A 23256-nucleotide genomic window follows, 5' to 3' on the forward strand; every position below is an offset into this window, starting at 1 on the left:
GACTTAATGGTCATAACAAGCGAAAAACTGAGCAAAAGGAAGTTACAGTATCCATGAGTGCATACTTTACTTGGGTAATAAAACCAGAATGAGATGCAAGAAAGTGATTACTGTGCAAGTCAGGATAATGGTCACTTTTGCAGAGAAAGAGGGTTTTATGATTAGGAAGAGGCACAAGGCTAGAAAATTTTTGACCCGGATATTTGTTACAAGGATGTTTGTCTCATAATAATTGAGTAAGCTATATATTTTTGTGTGATTTCCCATGTCTGTTTCATTCTGTATTATAAGTGTAAAACAACAGGGGGAAAAAAGTATGTTAAACAAGTCTACAACCCTGATACTGTCCTCAAGATTATCACAACGTTGTCAGCAGTGGGTAAATAAAGTTGTGGAAAATCATATTCTGGGGCAAAAGGAATGTAAGTTCTGCTGTAGATACATCTGGATAATGTCAGAGATAGGCTATCTTTCAAGGTGCTAGGAGGTTTACTTTTTTATAGTTGTGCACGTAGTTCCCCTTTCAGTGCTGGTCAGCCTAGCCAGATGATCCGTATCTGGCTCAGTGTTTTTCAGCTTGTGGTGCCGAGAACGCTGGCATTATGGCCACTGTATGCTTAAGAGAGTGCAGATCTCTTGGTCCCATCTCTCTTCAAAGGAGTACCCCCAGAATCTACAATATTAACAAGCACACTGCACTGTAAGAGCCACCACTAAATTCTTGGTCCATTTCTACCTGAAATCACTTCTATAAAGATGTGGGAAGTATAGAGTCAAGACCATAGCTGTGGTTTTTGTTAGTGAATGCGCTTAGATGTTGAACCTTTATCTAGCTGAGCCACGTAGAACAGTGTGAGTGTGAGTGTGTCTTAGCAATAGCCCAGTTAGAAAACCATTTTCTCTGGGGTGCCTAGGTGATTCAGTCGCTTAAGCAACCACCTCCTGATTTCAGCTCAGGTCATGATCTCAGGGTCATGTTCTCACAGTCGTGAAGTCAAGTCCCATGTTGGGCTCTGCGCTCAACAGGGAGTCTGCTTGAGATTTTTTCCTTTTGCCCCCATCCCACTCGTGCTTGTGTTCTCTCTCTCAAATAAATGCATCTTTACAAACAAAACAAAACAAAACAAAAAACCCATTTTCTCCAAAGTGCAATAGCAATTGTCAATTTTCTTATCTTTTTGCTCAGGGTTTTTTCCCTCTCACATAATGAGAGCCCGGATTAGGAATTCAAAATGATATTTCAGTCAATGAATCCTCTGAAGTTTTTAAGCAACAGTTTTAACAACAATAACAAAAAATTCAAATCATGAGAAGAACAATCCAGATTTGGATCTGGGCAGGTGTGGCCAGACAGAATGCCCAGCTGGTCCTTTCTCAGTTGAAGGCAAAGTAGACTTTCAGAGTGTGAAAGTGGAAGGATGAAGGCTTTCAAGCCTGTATTTAGCATCTTCATCCTCTCCTTCCTATCATCGCCTTTACTTTCCCAAACCTATATGCTTTCTCAGCAGCTCAGCTAATCGGCACAACTGGCATCCAATGGGAGCTGCTTTCTTCTGCCAACTGAGTGCCAATTACTGTGAATGCACTCAAGGGAGGAACCTAGACTAGTGCTTGCTGTATAGGGATTTCAGTTTGCTTTGTGAAACACAGTATTTTCTTCAGTTGGCAGTGTGGCACCATAGACACAGAGACAATTGAGGCACGTTTCTTGCATCCAGACAGGTACAGACTGATTAGGGAGATGGATGAGTTGTAGCTAACGATAGCAGCAAAGGTCATTTGCACATAAATAATTTAATTTCAGTCCTCACACTTTCCAGATTTTAGCAATTTAAGGGATAACCACTATTTGTAACCATAGAGTTCTTAAAACTTTGGAGAGAGGTATATACTCAGCATCCCTCCTGGCCTCCCATAACAGTCATTTTCAATATGACAAAGAAGAAATTAGGACCATTAGGACAGTATATTTTCTTAAGGAAGGAAAAAAAAAACAGGGAGCAATCTAATTTGGGGGAAATAAAATGCCTTGTTATAGGAACATCTATGTGTCTTTTAGAAAAAGTACAGTTTTGAACATGAACTGAAGATGACATTAATACTCTGCACTAGGAAGTTTTTATATAAAGTTGCAAGTTTTAGTTCAAAGTGAGGTTTTTTTTGACCAAGTTACTGTGGTGTTCCCTTGATCTGTATTTTAAAATATAAAGTCCATGTATTAGGTAAGAATCTTTTCTCAGCTTTTTCTAGTGAATACACACACATATGGTGAGCATATCGGTAAAAGATACTTTAATCATTTAGTTCTACAATTGCTGGTAAACAAAATGAGCAGTCATGATGACATGGACTTTTACATTAAGACTAAAACATATAGAAAACTTCATTCTCTTCTTACTGACTTTAGACCATGAAAACTTTTTTTTTAATGTAAGTTATGTTTTTCTAAATGTAATGGTATGCACTGGTTAAGCTGAGGGTTTGAGATTTTTGAAACTGTGATAGGAAAACAATGGGAGTGGAAGGAGGTCTGACTGTCTTTTAAAAAGCAGACTATATTTCACGGTTTCTTAGAAAAACCATTTGAATGTGTCCTGCAGTTACACAAATATAAGTCAAGAATGTTTTGAGAAAAACATTAAAATTTTTAGGAAAAGAAAAAGACATTATTTGGGGTTTTAGATGAATGGAAAAATGCCAATTACTGTTTTTTTCCCCCCCATGGAGAGGCAGTTTGTAGGTATTGGGGGGATTTTCTGTGTTTTCTCACTTGGGGATTTCAATGTGGGGAAGCAAGAAGCGGAGAGAAGGGGAAGGATTGTATTTATGGGACTTCAGGAAACTGAGGCGCCAAGTATTGTTTTAGTACCCGGGTGAGAGGTGCCTGGCTAGTTCAGTCGGTAGAGCATGAGACTCAGTACCTGGGTGAGGAAGTTGCAAGAAGGGTGGGTTTCCCTCCAAATACACACAGCCTGGAGATGGGTGGTTTGGGCCACTTTGGAAGAATGTTGATCCATGGGTACTTGTCATTTCAAAAGAAAAACTGGATGTTTCGAGAATGATGGAGAACAGGCATGGTGGCCTTAGGATGAGACAGCAAACAGATCCTCTCCCAGGGACAAGCAGCAGGTGCGAAGCAATTAGAGCACTCACAGGAAGGGTGCCCTCCTCTCTATCACATGCTGGTGAAGACTGAACATACTGGTTAAATACATAACAGCACTGTCTCTGTCTAGAAAAAATAAATTACAACTGAAAAATATACAACAATCCTACAAAAAAAAAAAAAAGAAAGAAAGAAAAGGCACCTCTCTCACATAAACACACAACTAAATTAAAAGAAAAATGCCCAACCGGCTAGAGTTTATTTGTGAACAGTGTCAGGCCAGTGTTTGTATGAAAGGCCTCAGTAACTGTGGAAGATTCCTGTTTCAAAAGAAAGGCAACAGCAGCTGCAATTTTTTAAAAAACTAATATTTTTAAAAAGATTTAATTTATTATTTGTCACAGAGAGAGAGATCCCAAGTAGGCAGAGAGGCAGGCAGAGAGAGAGGGGGAAGCAGGCTCCCTACTGAGCAGAGAGCCGGATGTGGGGCTCGATCCCAGGACCCTGAGACCATGACCTGAGCCAAGGGCAGAGGCTTAACCCACTGAGCCACCCAGGCGCCCTGAGGCTGCAATCCTGAGACCACAATGTGTCAGAGAGGGTGAGCAGAGTGGGCAGTTGGCAGCATAATGTATTCAGTGCATATTATGCTGCGAGTGATTGTGAACACCACAGAGGCTACGGTGCCTTATGAGAATTAAAGCAAAATGGAGACCATCACTTTCCCACATGAACACAGAAATGTCTAAGGAAAAAGTCTAATGCAACTTTGAAGATATGTTGTTAACCACTGCCATTTGCTTTAATTCACTTTGAGATGGGCTCCAGATTATCCTCATTTTCTTTGAGGATAATACTTGTTAGAAAATAATGTGGAAGTTGTAGCATCGGGTATAATGATAGTAATGCCATGACCTTATGACTGTGCTCTTATTAATTTCCAAGGCTCTGAAGGGAATATGTGACCCAAAACTAATTTTTATATGCATTTTACCAAGAGACTATAAACTGGTTTTCTTTTCTTATCTTTAAAATTATCATCCAGAAAAATTGATTTTATTTTTTTTATGTGCAATTTTACAAATTTTAACCCTTGTGTAGATTTGTCTAACCATATCCAGGCTCAGGATACAGAACAATTCCATCACCCCAGAAAACATCCCTTGTGCTATCGGTCTATAGTCATGCCCTCGCCAACCCCAATGCTTGGCAACCACTGATCTGTTGTTCATTACTATGATTTTCTTTTGAGAATGTTGTATAAATTGAATTATATAGCATTTAACCTTTTGAGACTGGCTTCTTTCACTTAGCATAATGCCTATGAGATTTTAGAAATTGTTACTTGTATTAATAGATCTCCCTCCCCCATTTGTTGTATATTATGTGGATGTACTATAGTTTGTTTATCCATTTACTCACTGAAGGACGTTTAGGTTTTGGTGATTATGAGTAGCTTCTTTTCATTTGTGAATGTGCCTGAGTTTTTATTTCTCTAAGGTGAGCACTCAGGAGTGAGACAGCTGGGTCCTATGGTAGTATATGTCTGACTTCATAAGAAACTGCTAAACTGTTTTCCAGAGTGACTGTACCATTTTGCATTCCATTAGCAGTGTAGGAGAGTGACAGTTGTTCTAGAACTTCTCAGCACTTGGTATTATTGCAAATTTTTTATTCTAGCCATTTTGATAGGTATATACAGGTATCTCATTGTTGTTGTAATTTGCATTTCTCTAATGGCTAATGAGGCTGAAAGTTTTTTCATGTGCTTTTTTTTTTTTTTTACCATCATTATTCCTACTTGGGTAAAGTGTTTAAGTCTTTTGCCCATTATATAATTAGATTAGTTGTTTTCTTACTGTTGAGGTTTGAATATTCTTTATATACAATAGTTCTTCCTTTCAGTGATCAGCTAAAGTCTAAAAGCAGAGGATCTTCCTTCTATGTATTGTCAAGAGGTTAATAGTAGCCTGACTACATCACACTACCTATCATTACCTGTCATTAGCTCACTTCATCTTATCACATAGGTGTCTTATCACCTCACATCATTGGAAGACAAAGAGTGAGAGCTGTACAATAAGATATTTTGAGAAAGAAAGAGACCATATTCATATAATTTTTATTACAGTATGTTGTTAAAATTGTTCTATTTTACTATTATTGTTAATTTCTTACTGTATCTAATTTATAAATTAAACTCTATCAAAGGAATGTGTGTACAGGAAAACCCATAGTATATATAGAGTTTGGTACTATCTGTTGTTTCCGGCATCCACTGGGGTTCTTGGAACATATCTCCCAAAGATCAGAGGGAGCTACAATATTCTGGATATAAATCCTTTATTGGATACGTGATTTGCAAATATTTTCTTGGTAACTTTTCCTTAAAAATATCTTTCACAGAGTTAAATTTTGATGAAATCAATTTTTTTTTCTTTTATGGGTTGTGTATAATATGCTATGACTAAGAAAAATCAGTGCCAAACCCCAGGTCCATATTTAGGGAGACCACATTGACACCTGCCACTCCCTGGAATGTTCCTCTCTGCCTCATCGTCCTAGTTGTCTCCTTTAAGACTCAAACTTTACTTCCTTAGGAAAGCATTGTTGCCCCTTTCCTGTTTGGCTCCTTGGGCACAGTAATTTTCTCCTCATTTGTGTTCTCTCTGTGAACACTTAACCTTTCCAATTATGATTTCTGGTTACATGCCCCTTCATACCAGGCAGGGAACTCCACAAAGGTGGGGGGTCAACTTTGTAACCCCCATGCATGGATTAGTACATAGTGGGTATGTACTAATGTTCATACTTACCGAAAAAACAGAAGCGACTAATTTCTAAAGACATTGTCCTTTTATCCTTAATAATTACAGTTTGAGGATCTATCAAAAAAATGTTATTGCTTGAAGAACATTTAAAAACTATCTTCAACTTAAAATTAAAAGTTTATTATTCTTTGAGAAGTCTGTTGATTTAGTCATCTAAATAGGCTTGCTGGCGAACATCTTTTCTTAGAGGAAAAGAAATGGAAGTCATGTAGAATCGTGGGAGATTTTTAAGTAACTAAAGTAATGGGTATGAACTGATGATATTGAAAATTAAAACTAAATAATTCTGTCTGCTGAAATTAAGTTTTTGTTCATTGTCAGTATGTTAAAGTAAGATGCATATCAAAATTCTGGAGTGTGTCCAAACTACTGATAGCTGCTAACTATATGAAGAGGTGTTAGGAACTAGCCCTCTGGTTGGGGAGAACTTTCATATGTCAAAATATATACTCTGGGGATGAAGCTATGTTCTGACAATGATGATGATGAAATCTTCGTAATTTAAGAAACAGCATTTTGTCACTGTATTCATAGGAAGTTAGATGTACTTGCTTTCATTCATTCATAACAGAACAGGACAACAGGGCCAGCACCAGGTGTACTTCTGAAAGACAATAGTTTCTCCTGGTATCTTTGACTGTCCCTGTCTGGATCTGCCTTCCCCAACCTCTACCATAGTCCCAGAGTCTTCTAGCTCTCTGTTTGTGGACGTGGCATACAAAGGATGAGAGCTGCCCTGAAGGGCAGTAGACTGAATTTGGGATTTTAGGAGCAAGAGAAGTCTGGACTGGTGGCTTTGTCCATCATCACCTTGTCCCAGTTGAGACATACTTGGGAGTCAGGAGAGGAATCTGAAGGTCAGAGAAGAAAGGTCTTGTAGAGATAACAACGGGGAGAAGAGCTGAAATTGATAGGAATACCTACCGGAATTAGGTCTGAACAGGAGAAATGGGATAATTTCAGGCTAATATTATGAAAGATGAATTTCCAGAAATAACTTGATTTATAGAAGTTATACTGGTGGACCAAGCTATCTCTCCCCTTGATGCTGGAAAGGATTCCATGCTGTCACTCCTCATCCCTTTCTTGATCTTATCTCCTTTATAGACACTCAGGTTTCTGCCTACTAACAATCTCTATAGAAATAGGAAAGAATCTGAAGTCAAACATTATAATTTGGGACGGATTATTATTCATGATGAATTTTAGTCACTACATCAGTTTAACCAGACATTGCTGTGTTAAATTTAAAATATCCAATTGCATAATACTAATTTAGTGTTAATGTTCTCAGTAAGAAGATGGAGAGAAATATTTTTGCTTATAGGTCTTTGCATTTATATCTATGTATCTTCTATCTATCTATCTATCTATCTATCTTAATCTCCATTCTTGAACCTGAAGGGATTGTTTCTTTTTGTGTTCCTAAATATCTGTGCATCTAAAGCTACTAAATTTGTTTCTAGTATATAGCACTACAGTGCTCAAAAGTTTGTTATACACCGAGCACTTCAAACACGTGAGTTGAATCTAGTTTCCAGTTGCTATCTGCTGGAGTCACATGTGCAATTAAGGCTTATATGCAACAGTTGGATTCTGGTTCAACCCTCCACCAATCTCCCCTCATATCCCCCCTCCCCGCCCCGGCCATGCTTCCAATCACCTTGTTAATCTAATGCCCACAGACCCTCCAACAGGTCAGAGCTCTCAGAGCCTATTAATTCCAAACAGCCTCTGCTGGGAGGTAGCCAGTGAGCAAATCCTTTCTAAAGTCTCTAATAGCTGACTGAATTAAAATAAACAGAATGTCCGTAATCTTCAGCTTCTGTCGTATAAACATAAACAAGCTGACAGTAGTTAAGAGGCTAAGCCTCAGAAGCTTCAAACTGAAAATTCTTTAAATATTTGGTTGACCTTTATATAGAAGGACTGGGAAAAGCAGATTTTTATATTACTAAAGAGTATGTATAGATTCAGAATCACTCAGTTATTTCTCTAAACAAACCTCTCACCGACTGTTCTAAATACAGTTCTATGTTTGGGGGTATACACACGGTTATGTGTATATATATGTAAGTGTATATATGTACGCATACACACAACTTACACATATCTCTGCAGTTCTTGTTCTGTAGTTTGTGTGTGCCTGTGATTTTGTCAAACCAGACACCTGGTAGCCAAGTAGAGGGCATAAACCTAATTAAATAAATGAGTAGACCCCAGAAGTTTGCACCATGCCATGCATTGTTTAGTTTCAGAATTTCAGCAGAGACTGCACATGCGCATTGCCAAAATACTCAGTAGAGGGAGGTCAGCTCTCGTGGGGAGAGTGTTTCCTTCTCCTCAGGGCCCATCTGCTTCTGTAGGAACAAGGCCAATTTATATTTCACAGATATGTCAGGAGAAGGGTGTGAAAACCTTAGCTGGCACCACTGATGTTTTAGTGCCCCTGGATAGTGGCCTGACCCATGACCTGGTTCTAAGTTCCTGCATTCATCATGGAGGAGCCAAATTATGTGTAGGAAGAGTGATGGCATGTGGTTTTCATGATGCCAAGATTATATGTAACATATTGTATGGGAGGGTGGGAATGGTGTGGTTGAGAAATGCCTATTTGGGTATTCAGAGCAGGTGGCATAAAAGTTACCCACACCTTTTCTTCTCCTAGGTATATAATGTATTCTGCATCTGCAGGATCATAGTAGGACCCAGGAAATGGATACCAACAAATCCAAATTATGAAATCGAGAGTGTGAGGAAGTGGAGAACACTGCTAAGGGAGTGGCTGAAGGGATCATTGTCAAGGCTGTGCTAGGAGGAGGGTGATATGGCAGAAAAATCTGGTGGCCCAGATGGGGTTGAAGAGCACTGGGGCACCTGGGTGGCTCAGTTGGTTGACTGTCTGCCTTTGGATCAGGTCATGATTCCAGGGTCCTGGAATTGAGCCCCGCATTGGGCTCCCTGCTCAGTGGGAAGTCTGCTTCTTCTTCTCCCTCTGTCCCCTTCTTGCCCCTGCCTGTGATCTCTCTTTCTCTGTGTCAAATAACTAAATAAAATCTTTATAAAAGGGGGGCACCTGTAGTGGGAGAATGAGAGTGAAAAAGTCGGACAAAGAGAGGTTGGTGGCATGGGGGACTTTCTGATATTGTTCCACAGGTGGAGTGATGACAAGGTTCCAAGTAGAGCTATGACAGAGAGTTATCCAAATGGAATAGGTATGAAGGTCTTAAGGATTGTGGAATAAAGGACATTTGAGGCTAGGGTATTGATTGGTTCATCAGTGTGAATATTGAAGTTACCTAAGATAATGGTCTTCTCAGTATGGAGAGGAAAACTGAGCTACTGCAGTCTTCAGTGTGGAGGAGTGAAAGAGAAGAATAGTAATGAAGAAGGAAGTCGGGAAGGCTTAGCAGACAGCAGGCACCTAGTGAAAACAAAGGGTGTTAGTATGAGAACAAAAGAAAAATGATCCCAAAGTGGTAAAGAAGTAGTGAGGCTTGCCCTTCCCGTATCAGCCCTCTGCTCCCCATCTCTCAGGTGAGGGCTGGGAGAATGAACAGCCTTCAGTGGGAGGGCAGTGGGGGAAGCAGGAACCTTGGACAGAGTCAGGTTTCGGTAAGAGCAGGAGATAGATGTATTGTTCTGTGACAAAGTATAGTGTTTATTTTTTTCGTTTGTTTTACAATAGAATGGAAATACTAGCCAGGAAAGTACAGAGAATTTGAAAGAGATCAGCAGTGGGAGGAAGAGAGTTTCCCAAAGTAACACAGTACTCTGCAGAACTGAGCATCCTAAGAGGGTTAAGGACACAGGACATTTGCTTTGGGGTGGTGGTTGAGGTATCAGGAATAAAAGGTATAGGGGACAAATGGAGGAGATGCTCCAAGCAGGCATCCATTGAGACCCAGGCAATCTGGAATATTTGATGATAGCTGCGGAGGCCCACTGTCATGTGCCAAAGGACAGCAGAGACTGGCTAATCCAGCTGCAAGTGGTTCCCATGTACTGGTTGATAAGATAATGTGATTTTTGCCCCAAATCTCTTTTGGACTTCATGTGCTCATGGGCTACATTTGTAAGAACTTTACCTAACTAGGACTCCAACACCTCTTTAAACTTTTAATCTACATCAAATTATTATCATCAACTTATGTAACTATCACCAATTAGTTCTTGAGTTTTAAGAAATAATATTGTAACATTTATTGAAATTATACATTATTACTAAAAATTCAGCACAACTTTCCATCATTCTTCAATAGATTTTTTTTTTTGCCTACTGTTACACAGTAAATATAGATTCCATTTTAGTTCTTCTCTTAGAAACAAGGAATTGAATTATATGAAATTGAAAGGTTATGTTTCTAGCACAGAGTGAGTTTGGATACTCTTGATAGGACTCAGACCTCAAATGTTATCCTAAAATTTTAGCCTTAACAAAAATCATTATAATAAAAGCTCCATTTAAAAAAAATCACTGATGCATAACTGAAAATGAATCACTGAGTACTTTTAGCTGACATGTACATCCCTTTGATGCTTAATGGACTCAAATTGCTCCACTAAATATTACCATCAGTGCTACCCATTTCATGCTAGGGCCTCTGACAGCACAATGGAAATTTGGGAAATTGTAAGGACAAGTGACATATCAGACACCACATCTGCCTACCTAATAGTATATGTGGAGGAGATTGAAACTTTGATGTAGTAATGTTTTTGTTTAAAATGTCCAGGTCTTAAAACCAAACTGTATTTTCGTCTTTCATTGTCCTTGGGGTTTTTCTGGCTTTCTTTCTCAAGAGTAATTCTGTCAGACCTATAGGTGTAGAGAACAAATTGAGGGTTTCCAGAGGGAAGGGGGGAGGGAGGAAAGGTCAAAGGGGGGAAGGTGAGTGGGAGATACAGACTTCCAGTTAGGGAATGATTAAGTATCACAGGGATAAAAGGCATAGCTTAGGGAGCATAGTCAGTGACATTGCAATAGTGCTGTATGGTGACAGATGGTACCTGCACTTGCGGTGAACACAGCATAACATATAGGAAGTTGAATCACTATGTCATGCGCCTGAAACCAGTGTAACACTGTATGTCAACTATACTCCAATAAAAGAGTGATTGTGATTATAAAGTATGGGTTGAAATTTAAGTATTCCTTATGAATTTAAATATTAAACTCTGTTATTGTGGGAATGTGACGGTTGTCTCTTACACCAAAGAGCCCATGGCTCACTGAGAATGGTTAGGAGCTCCCGAAGCTCAGGTTCTAGCCCATCTTTCTTCCTACTCGGGGTCTGGAGGATGTCTCTATCCTGAGATATTGTGTGCTCAGAGGGACTCACCACTAGCCCAGAAAACAGCTGTTGGCTCCCTTGCAAATAAGAAATAAAGAGAATAGAGTGGGTTTGTGAGGCGACCTCTTACCTTGGCTAAACTTTCAAAATGAAATCATTAAATCTGAAAGAATAGTAGCATTTTTGGGGTCTAGAGAAAAATTGGTTTACCTATGTGTGCTGAAGGGCCAGTGCCCAGGAATGCGGCCTGCCACTCTGCATCTGATCTAAAACAAAGGCAAGTTATCCAGCATGTGGTCTGCCTGACCTGTGGGCCCTAACTGGTGTCAAGTGAAGGAGTGACTCCCCACCACCGCACCCCGTTCCTAGAATAGGGCTGAACAGTCTTCATAAATTCTGCGTTTCTTTCCTGCAGGACATTTGTGAAGATATTTCAGATCACGTGGAGCAAATCCATGCACTCCTGGAAACAGAGTTTTCCCTGAAGCTGCTGTCCTACTCTGTCAATGTGATTGTGGACATCCACGCCGTGCAGCTCCTCTGGCACCAGCTCCGAGTCTCTGTGCTGGTTCTGCGGGAGCGGATTTTGCAGGGTCTGCAGGACGCCAATGGCAACTACACCAGGCAGACAGACATTCTACAGGCTTTCTCCGAAGAGACAAATGAGGTGGGTGTTTGAAGCCAAGTAACGTGTTATCAGATGTGACCACTGGAGAGTGTTTTCAGTTCAGAGGTGGGGGATAGGAATTCTTTGTAGGTACATAATCAGGTTCTGAACTGGGCTCTGAATCTAGGGATAGTGACTGAAGGCTAGGGCACTTCTAATGTGAATAAAACTTTAGACCAGAGTTAATTCACACCTTATAGTTTGCCCATAGTGGTTCGTGCTAACCTGGCTTCTTGTTCCCCAAAGTTATTTGATAAATATTTATTGAACACTTACTATGGCTAGGCATTAGGTGCTAAGAATGTCAGAGTGACCAAAATGTGATCTTTGACTTCAAGGAGCCTAGTGCCCAAGAAAGACAAAAGCACAGACATTAAGGGCAGATTGTGATGATGCCACTGGAGGACAGAGAAGGGGCACCTAACTCAGATAGGAAAGCTTTACCAGAAGTGAGTCCAACCTGGGATGTGAAGGAGAAGCAGGATTAGACTGGGTAATAGAGGTTCTAGACAGAAGGAATGGTATCATCAAAGATCCAGAAGTAAGACAATGACAGGTTCAGAGAGCTGTAGACAACACTGGGGCCAAAAGTTCCAGGCACCAGGATTTGAACTAATAGGTAAGCAGAGGTCAGATTATGAAGATGAAAAGTCATATTAGAAGAATTGGACTTTATTTTAGGGACAACAGGATAGTTTGTTAGGGGATTTACCATGATTAAATTCATACTTTGAAAAAAATCATTCTGGATGCAATGAGTCATATGAGCTTCAGAATTTTACACAGCCAATGTATTTGGATTTTTTGTACTCATATTAAAAGTAGTTTAAAAAGTTTGTTGTCACTTTTGATTCATGGCTTAAGAATGAACACTGTGGGGGTGCCTGGGTGGCTCAGTCAATTAAGCATCCGACTCTTGATTTCAGATCAGGTCATGATCTTGTGGTCGTGAGACTGAGCCTTATGTCAGGCTCCACACTCAGCAGGGAGTCTGCTTTTCCCTCTTCCTCTCGCTTTACACCTCCCTCCCACCCCCACTTGCACTCTCTCTCTCCCTCCCTTAAATAAATAAGTAAGTAAATAGATAAATAAATAAAATCTTAAGAAAGAATGGACGCAATGAATCTGAATCCAAATGAACTCTCCTAATCCCACATAAAATTGGCATATATAGGAGCAAAGCATTGTGCTAAGCAAGAGCTGTGTGTGTGTGTGTAGTCCCTTGGCTCTTGACATCCACATTAGTGCCCTACCCTTGGTTTTGTGGAAAATATATACTGTAGAAGTTTATAAGACACTTACATAAATAAGTAAGATTAAAAGACCTTATAATGAGTGTTGCATAATTCAGTATTAATTAATGTTTCCGTGGCTCCAACATTTTCAGCAACACAAAACAAATCTATGCCTATTCTCATAAATGATTTATACTTGTTGATTATTGTTTTCATAATAATGATGCTCTTGCTGTAACAAATTCCCCACAGGCCCTGGAAGTTTATGAGAATCAAAATCTACTGGGCTCACTTCTGGCTTTATGTTCTTTGTTTCATTCAGCTTTCCCTGTTATTGTGGCAGTGAGGGAGGTGATATAGACTTTGTAGAGTCCTTTTTTAAATCACAGAATGAATATGTGGGTGTGTGTGTTAGTGCCCAGATGCCATCCCTCCCAAGAGAGGTCTTGACTGGGCCTCTTGTGGTCCTGGGAGACTACAGAGAATCCCAGACTGTCTAACTCTGCCCTAAATGTGGTATTCATGAGGTGTACACCAATGAGCTAGAGATGAGAATTGGGAAAGATTGATCTACATTCTGAAGAACTCCTTCTTTAGATATCTACCTGCCATCCCTAATCTATACAAATTTTTGTTGTTGTTATTTGTTCCTCCTTATGTGTCCTGCTGGCCCTGTCCAACATCCAGCTTTGATCAGTCATCAGATCTGCCTACTTTCTATTCCTAGAGGGGAGCATAAGAAATCATTGGATTAAACCAGTTCATTTTATATATTTATTCATTAAATAAACATTTACTGATCACTAACTCTTTGTTGTAGAGCAGGAGCTATAACAGTATGTTAGGGCTTATTGTTATCATCGTTGTTTTTTTGTGAAATACATTCATCATGTACTAATTTGAACTTGGGTCATTCAAGAGAGCAGCCCAGGTAACAGTGAAAAGCCACTGAGGCTAACTAATTGTCACTGGCCACTGCTTTATGTTTTGAGTTTATATTAAATAGTGTCCGTGATGGGTCTCACAGTGTGAGCTCAACCGTTATTTACAGATTTGATTGGAAACAATTTTGTGCATTTTTATATTTGAAATTCTTTAGTTCTGTCCTAAATATGCAAGAATATGTTGTGTTTTGGGTAAAAAAAACAGTAGGTTCTTAGCCATCTACTTTGTGGATATTTTTCTATGAATTAAAGCACTGTTTCCATTACCAACCTTCCTAAAACTATAGAAACCAGATCCTATTTGTTTGTGCCTCTAGTGTGACTCCATGAGAACATTTCAAAAACTGCTTGGTTTTGTTTGTTTCTGCCAGCAAGCACACTGAGATTGTGGAAAACAGGAAGGGAATTATGATAAAATTCTAAACTTTATCAGAACAAATTAAGGTACAAAAGATTTATAGAATGAAGAGGGAAATGGCATAAAACAGGCTGATAAACTGAAATAGTAGATGTCCTTCCAGTGAAAGTGAATTCATTTTCTCTTTTTGTAAGTTAGTTGAGTTTCTGAACCACATTAAAGAATAAGGAAAGTTGAGAAAGTGGCAAGTCCTCTCTCTTTCTGTCTTTGCAAAAACAAAATGCATAAGTTTCTTTTATTTAAATATGACACAGAACATATTTTTTAGGCAAATTAGCAAATGTTTTGCTAAAACAAAACCAACCAACTAAACAAAAAAATGGGGCAAAGCTCAACATCATGTGAAAAATGTGTTGTACTGAAATTTTTTATATTTCAGATACTTTGATAAATACTTTATATTTATTGTTTCATTTAGTAAGGAGGGTAAGAGATATTAAAAATAGTTCTATTTTATGGATGGAAAAACTGAATCTGAGAGAGGTTAAGTGACTACCTAAGGACATAAACCCAGGAATAATTAAACAGAACAAACAAAACCATCTCTTAATCGAGCTTTGTTGTAATAATAGTAATTCTTTCCTCCTTCTTTCCTCTGCCCCCGCTTCCTTCCTGCTTTCCTATCTCCCCTAAATATTTATCGATCTCCTACTATATATAAAGCACTAGGCATTCAAAGATGATTAATCCATCTTAGGAATCACCTTCATATTTTTGTTAGATCCTCAAAACTGTTCTAGGAGGTAGGAAGGGAAGGTGCTGTTGTTCTTATTTAACAGATGGTATTATTATGTCCATCTTACAGGTGATAGGACTGAGGTTTAGAGAGGTAAAATGACACAGGTAGTGATAACTGTTAATAATATGAACACAAGAGCAAACAATGATTAAGGCTTGCCACATACCAGATGGTGTGGTAAGTAAGCACTTTACCCACATGATCCTTATCCTCTCTTTGGGAATGCATTTGTCTTTTCAGAGCACATACCCGAAGCACTTTGTGTATTCTTCTATGAGCCTTTGTCATAGGTCCATTTATATCGTGACAGAGTACATGCTATATTAGAACTGGATGAGTGTTGGTACCAGATTAAAATCATCTCTATCTCCCATAGCACCTTATTTGTATCGCTGTAAATAAAAATCTAATGAGTCAAATTGAATTAAATAATGCAGATAATCACTGCTTTAGGGACAGAAGAGGGAGATAAAATTTTAAGTTGGTGGACTAGGATTTATCTTGGAAATTAATCATTTGGCTTGTAGTTTTAGCCTGTAGAAAAATGGAGATTCTTAAAAATAATTACTATAGTAAAAATAAAACATTAAAATATTTTTGTGTATTTTCCCCTTGCCTATCAGAAGGTAAACTTTGCTTTGCTTTCCATTTCCCTCTCATTATTTGCTTCTCTCAGTCTATTGCTGCTCTCCAGAATATATTCAGAACATAGAATCCCAGCATGGTAGGCCTAAAAGGAATCTGATCAAGAATCTAGTTCATGTGGTCTAAAGACTCAGGGGGCTTGTGGCATTCTGGTTAAGAGCTCTGTGAGCATATATGTTAGTAGTTGAAGAGCAACAAACACCATGTAATGAGATTAGGGGAGGAAGGGGTGAGGGGCATACAATATTTTTTATTGTATGCATGATTAAAACAGTAAAATTCTATTTCCAACTCTCTTCTCAGTAAGAACACTAAGTCAGTGTACAAAACCGATCTTGAAGTAACAGTGGGCACTGATAGAACTTTGGGGGCATTTTAATAGGGAGATCTTCAAGTCTCTAAATTATGAATATTATCTCATATTTTTTGGTAGCAAAATGTAGTGTTAAAAAAAAGAAAGAATCTAAAGAAGACATTTGGAACTAGAGCTTCCGTTAAGTTAATTATCGGTGAGGAACAAAGCAAAAATTTTGTTTCAAATTGGGGGCGTGGGGGAGAGTTTCCTTGATGTCTCGGAGAAGATTGAAGCCAGCAATAAAGTGAATTAATTGCCATCTCCATAAAACATAAGCTTCATCTGAGAAACTGCTTCATAGCATATTAAATTGAGGTATATTTGCGTTGAGACATCGTTAGGCAGCCGTGACACAGCTAATAGCACTATACAATTCATTGTGGTATTTCTGAAGTAAAAAAGGACTATAAAAACAACATGCACTCTTCCCCACCTCTCTGCCCACCTGAGACTATTACTTACATGCCTTAGAAAACTGTCTGGGACAGTGGTCCAGAGCAAAGCCACGGGGCTAAAAATATTAGTATTACTAAGCAATATTTTAAGAAATGAAACTCATTATTCATCTGCTCTGGGATACTTCAGAGAACTTTCTTTTTTAAAAATTGCCTCTGCATGCTGAAATCTAGAAAAAGTACTTTTGAAGAACGCTGTTAATAACAAACTGTGTTAAAAACAATGCCTGGGTGGATGCTTATCATTTGGTCCTTAGGATATGAAACGGATACGCTGTGTGCTGTTCTTTGTTTGTTTTTCAGGGAGGGATTTTTTCCACATTAAAAATGCAGTCTTATTAAAAATAGTTACCTCCCGAGTGACAGTCAGCCATGCATGGAAATAGTTGGCCTTGTTGGGAACAGGATGGGAGAGGGTTGCCTTTGGGGCACCAAGTATTTTTGAGTATGGTATTTTCTTTTCCAAACAAAGGACTGACCAGGGAAGGGATCTTCAGGGGGAGACTTAGGAAAACCTAGCCATACCCTGTTATCTGAAATGTAGTCTCACACCATATGTTCATCTAATATCTTTTATTGAATTCCAGTTATTTTCAAGTATAACAGTATTCCTGATCTTAGGGGTCTGGTGACCACCACAGTGGACACCAAATTCTTTCCCAGGGCTATAGAAACAGGTGACTGACAGTTGTAGAGGCCTAATTTTTACCTGAACTCTCAAATTTCTTTTTCTCTACTCATCATAGAAACAGTTTGACTTAAAATCTCTTTCACCTTATTTAAGTAGCTGCAGTGCTGTAGTTTTATGATAAAAAATAATAGAAAATAATACAGATTTCAACTAGTTAGTAATTTATTTATTGTTTTGGTTTTTTTTCTTTTTTTATTACTATGTTCAGTTAGCCAACATATAGCACATCATTAGTTTTTGATGTAGTGTTCAACGGTTCATTAGTTATGTATGACAACCAGTGCTCATCACAGCACGTGCCCTCCTTAATGCCCTAGTTAGATACCAACTTTTAATACCAACTTATGGGATAGCTTGGGAATTAAGCCATCATTTATAATACTAACTGTGTGAGGGAATAAGTTCTGAGTACTGGACAACCGAATTAAAAAATTTAAATAAATACAACCTGCTTTTCGGTAAGGGTTTCCATATTACTCTCTTAAAAATTACATATAGTGTGACTTTTGTTTGGCTGGCTCATTCCTTAGTGGTTTTGGCTTCTGACTTTGTTCTTTAAAGTGTTTGATCCCAGGTATGAAACATAAAAGCCACACAACTCCATTTAGGTAATTTTTATTGAGATTGGCAGTTAATACTGGTTTCCCATTTTTGTGCAGTGTAATTTAGCATAGGGATACCTCTCATTTTGATGAAACTTGCCCCCTCAATATACTTGATTAGTAAAAGTAATAATATAATAAGTGATAAGAGTGAACATTCCATGAGCACGTATTCACGTACCAGACTTATGTCTTACATATATTATTATCTCGTTTAAGACTCACAACAGCTCTTGACAGGGCTTATCATTTGCTTTTTGCAAATGAAGGAAATGAGGTTTAGTGACATCAGCCTGCTGGCTCATGGTCACTTGGCTAATTACTGGTAGAGCCAGAATTTGACTCTGAAACTTGGACTTTTAATCACTAGAGTCAACTAAAACTACATAATCAGGGCAAGAAATTACACGAAGGCATAGAGTTACATTCCCAAACATCCTCATTCATGCATTCATTCATTTATCCAATAGATACATCTGTGATTGCTTACTCTATGCACATCACCATGCTAAATGTTGCAAGTGTTCAGTGAGTCAACAATTTTCTTTATGATTTATACTCCTGTGGTGCTTACAAACCACTTGGAGAAACAAATTAATCAAATAATCACAATAGTATTTATTTACAGATTGAGGTAAATGCTTAAAGGGAAAAAACATCATAATTTTATGAGCGCTTATAAGAAGAAAAATTCTGACTTAGGTGGGAGTTTAGAGTGAAGATCAAGATCAAGTGAAGCTTGATCTGAGTCTGAGGGGCGCATAAGAGTCCAACCAGTTAAGGGATGTTGTAAGTTAAGGGAGGTTGGAAGCTTTCTTGACAGAGGGAAAATAGCATGTGCAACAGCCCTGAGGCAGAAGGAATTCATTATATTCAAAAACTGAAAGGAGAACACTGTGGTTGGGTGCAGCCAGGGAGGGGATTATGGCTTGAGACAGGCCTCTTTATGTCTGTTCTTGGAAGGGTTTGGGTTTTTAACCCAGCAGTAGGAAGCTAATAAAGGACTTAAAGCATCATGTTTGCAATCTGTAAAGGGGCAAAGGGAGAAGGAGAAAGAGAATTCCAAGCAGACTCCCAGTGAGCGTAGTACCTGACACAGGGCTCAATCTCATCACCCTAAGATCATGACCTGAGCCAAAACTAAGAGTTGGATGCTTAATGGACTGTGCCACCCAGGATCCCCAAAGTTACTCTTTACAATGTGGCAACGTGGAGAACAAACTGGAGGAGGGGGTATGTCTGTTTAAAATAGTATCCAATTAAATCAGAGAAAATTACCATACAGATGTCAGAGTGTGGACTGTGGGTCGGAAAGCCTCCTTTTAAGGCCCAGTTTGGCCCTTAGATGTGAGGCCATGTGCTAGTTATGTACCTTCTTTTAGCTTAGGTTCCTCTTATATAAAACAGGGACAATAGTACAGACCCCAGAAGAAAGTTATTGTGAGGATTAAATGAAAAAGCAGTAGTTGTAATCAACCATCCCCATTTATACATGAGGAAACTGAGGTTTAGAAAAGTTAAATGAGGCTTATTATTATTATTTATCTGGATATTGTGGCATGCCAGTGAGGGGAGTAGGAGATAAAGGCAAGGTAAAGGTGTGATGGGAGAGAAAATTTCCAAAAGCAAAATGCACAAATGAACAACAACCCAGTGTGAAGTCCCAGAGTGACCAGATCTTGGGATAACCTGGCTGAAAGGACACAGGGCTCAGCAGCCACATGACTTCTGGCTTCACTTTGCTCATCTGCTTCCTCCTTGAGTAGAAGAGAGGTCTGGGATATAACAACCCTTCACTTCTCAGTTTCCTTTCTTCATGTCCTAAGAGGCTGGATCAGATCAAGCAGTTCTTAGCTGGTAAGCATAAAAGGATTCCCAGGCCCTTCTGTCTTAAGCAAATCATCAGTAAAAAATCCCCTCATCTGTTGTGTGATATTAGAAACCACATTAGTGATTAGGGGTGCCTGGAAGGCTCAGTCAGTTAAGCAGCCAACTCTTGATTTCGGCTCAGGTCATGATAGCAGAGTCCTGGGATCAAGCCCCACATCAGGCTCCCTGCTCAGTGAGGAGTTGACTTGAGGGTTCTCTCTCTCCCTCTGCCCCCTCCTCTCAAATAAGTAAATCTTAACAAAAAAAAAAAAAAAAAAAAAGAAAGAAAGAAAGAAAGAAAGAAAGAAAAAGAAACTACATTAGTGATGAGACAGAAGCCTTCATTATATAATTAAAGATTAAAAATTAAAAATACTTACTTGTAAAGCTATTCTTTAGCACAGGGAGGTTTCAAATCAAACTGGCCTCTCTTGAATTATAAATAACAAGGGAGGGAGGCAGTTAGTATGTAACACACACCAATGAGAGTTGGAGAGAAAAATGCGTGCAGAGAGAGGGGAGAAGGGACTAAGATGGTAAGTGTTGGTATTCATTACTTTTCTCCAGGATTACCTGTGTTTATCTTCAGAAGGGTGGATACAAATGGGAACTGGTCCTGAAATGTTTCTGTAGTGTATGCAAATTCAGTAGTTCACCTTCCTGTGATTTGTGAATAAAAAGTTAACATGACAGACTTAGTGTAATTAATTATACCATTTAAATGTATTTATCGAGGATTTTCTATAAGCTAGCCACTGTGCTAAGTGCTGGAGTGATAGCAATATGCAAAGCAGATCAGTTCGTGGAGATTTTCCTCTTATATTACTTTGTTCCCAGAATTTTATTACTTAAGGCATCACATAAGAAATGCTTATTAAATGAACTACAGGCTATTTTAAAATGGAAAGTTAAGTCAAGAGTGGATATTTTTGGCTTAACCTTGACCGTTTCTGTCAAGCCTCTATTCTCCAGATTAAAGAAAAGTCCCAAAATATTTAAGAACAGGATACTATATAAAGCAAGATAATTGATCAGTATGCTTTTCTGTATGTTAAACCAGAAGCAATGGAGACTGCTGCATTTTTGACCTTTACAGTGGCCTCTGCTGAGATTTCATCCGAAAAGCAGTTGGGTATAATTGATGTTGCATTTACTGAAACTGTGCCCTTGTCTGTTTCAGGGCCGGCTTGATTCTCTAACAGAAGTGGATGACTCAGGACAGTTAACTATCAAATGCTCTCAAAATTACTTATCTCTGGATTGTGGTATTACTGCTTTCGAACTGTCTGACTATAGTCCAAGTGAGGATTTGCTCGGTGGCCTAGGGGACATGACCTCTAGCCAGGTCAAAACCAAACCCTTTGACTCTTGGAGCTATAGTGAGATGGAAAAGGAGTTCCCCGAGCTCATCCGAAGCGTTGGTTTACTCTCGGTGGCCGCTGACCCCAACCCGTACAGCTGTGGCAAAGCGGTTGGTGAGGAGGCATCTCAAGTGTCTCTTTCAGCAGATGACAAAGGTGGACGTGAGGAGGACAGTGCTTTGACAGTCGAGGAGCCACCAGGCTTAGTGCCCGGAATGTCATCTTCCGGGGAAGCTCTGACAAATGCCGATCAGCCCCCTCCTGAGGCCGTGATGCCAGAAGCCAGTTCCTCCTCCCCGCCTGAGACAAGGAACCAACAGCCTCAGCCTTGTGAAAATGCAACTCCCAAGCGATCCATCCGAGATTGCTTTAATTACAATGAGGACTCTCCCACGCAGCCCACATTGCCAAAAAGAGGGCTTTTCCTTAAAGAGGAAAATTTTAAGAACAATCTGAAAGGCACTGATGGAAAGAAGCAGCTGGCTGATCTCAAGCCCGAGATGAGCAGAAGTACCCCCTCTCTGGTGGACCCTCCTGACAGATCCAAGCTTTGTCTGGTGTTACAGTCTTCCTACCCCAGCAGCCCTTCTGCTGCCAGCCAGTCCTATGAGTGTTTGCACAAGGTGGGGGAGGGGAATCTTGAAAACACCGTCAAAAGTCACATCAAGGAAATATCCTCCAGCCTGGGAAGGCTTAGTGACTGCCACAAAGAGAAACTTCGACTTAAAAAGCCACACAAGGCCCCAGTAGAGGTGCCCCCATGCCGAACTCCGAAGCGGGGGGCGGGCTCAGGCAACCAAGCTGAGAGCACGAAGAGCTCAGTCGTGCCGAATGGAGTTCCTCCAGGTACCCCCAAGGCTGTAGAGGGGCCAGAAACAGATTCCGTTTCGACATCCTCCCTCGAGCCACGCCATCAGAGGAGTGGGAATGCCAAACTGCCGGTGCAGTCAGAAACATCCAGTTCTCCGCCTTTTACTCAAAGTAGTGAATCCTCTGTTGGCTCAGACAACGTGGCGTCTCCAGTACCCCTTCTTTCAAAAAACAAAAGCAAAAAAAGTTACTCCTCCTCCCCAAGTCACGTCACCAGGAACGGCCAGGTGGTGGAGGCCTGGTACGGTTCTGATGAGTACCTAGCGCTGCCCTCTCACCTGAAGCAGACCGAAGTCCTAGCGTTGAAGTTGGAGAACCTCACGAAGCTTCTGCCTCAGAAACCCAGAGGAGAAACCATCCAAAATATTGATGACTGGGAACTGTCTGAAATGAACTCGGATTCTGAGATCTATCCAACAACGTACCATGTCAAGAAGAAGCACACGAGGCTAGGCAGAGTGTCTCCAAGCTCGTCCAGTGACATAGCCTCTTCCCTGGGGGAAAGCATGGAGTCTGGGCCCCTGAGTGACATTCTTTCTGACGAGGAGCTGTGCATGCCTCTCTCTGGTATGAAAAAATACATCGACGAGAAGTCAGAGAGAGCTGCATCCTCTGAGAAAAATGAGAGCCATTCTACCACAAAGTCTGCTTTAATTCAGAAACTGATGCAAGATATTCAACACCAAGACAACTATGAAGCTATATGGGAAAAAATAGAGGTAAGGTGGTCTTCTTAACTTGCAAGATTTCTTATCTGATCTTTGGAAGTGATGCTGGGAAAAGGTCAGTCCCTCCCCACCCTCACTATAAAAAGCATTGCCACGTTTGATAAGCCTGATTCCTCAAAGAAGAAAAGATAAAGCACAATGATCACCGCATCGTGGCAGAGTATGTACCTTGTCTGGGCATTAGCTTGATGTGTCCCTGCTTGGTGTGGGAATCTCTGTTGATGTTGCTCACACCTAACCTGGCTCCTGACAAATGATGGGTCCCTTTGAGTGGAATGCAAACTAGTGTAGAACAGTAACCGTGCACACACCAGTACCTCAGGAATACGTGAATGGAATGTTGCAGTTATCCTCACTAATTTTTGATTTGTTTGTTCTAACCCCAGAATAGCTTACATTCCCAATGTTAACTCTCTGTAGAAATGGACCAGATGTTTCTAATTTGG

General features: G+C 39.8%; 1 protein-coding gene across 1 annotated transcript in view; it reads left to right on the forward strand.

The window, feature by feature from the left end:
• AKAP6 (A-kinase anchoring protein 6) overlaps positions 1–23256 on the forward strand; it is a 368170-nt gene that overhangs the window by 77239 nt on the left and 267675 nt on the right. Inside the window, exons 3-4 of the mRNA XM_080809066.1 lie at positions 11647–11898; positions 21032–22801. Coding sequence (XP_080665192.1) covers positions 11647–11898; positions 21032–22801 — 2022 coding nt within the window. The remainder of the gene's footprint in view (positions 1–11646; positions 11899–21031; positions 22802–23256) is intronic.

This window comes from Martes martes (genome assembly GCF_963455335.1).
Source record: "Martes martes genome assembly, chromosome: 7".
NCBI lineage: Eukaryota > Metazoa > Chordata > Mammalia > Carnivora > Mustelidae > Martes > Martes martes.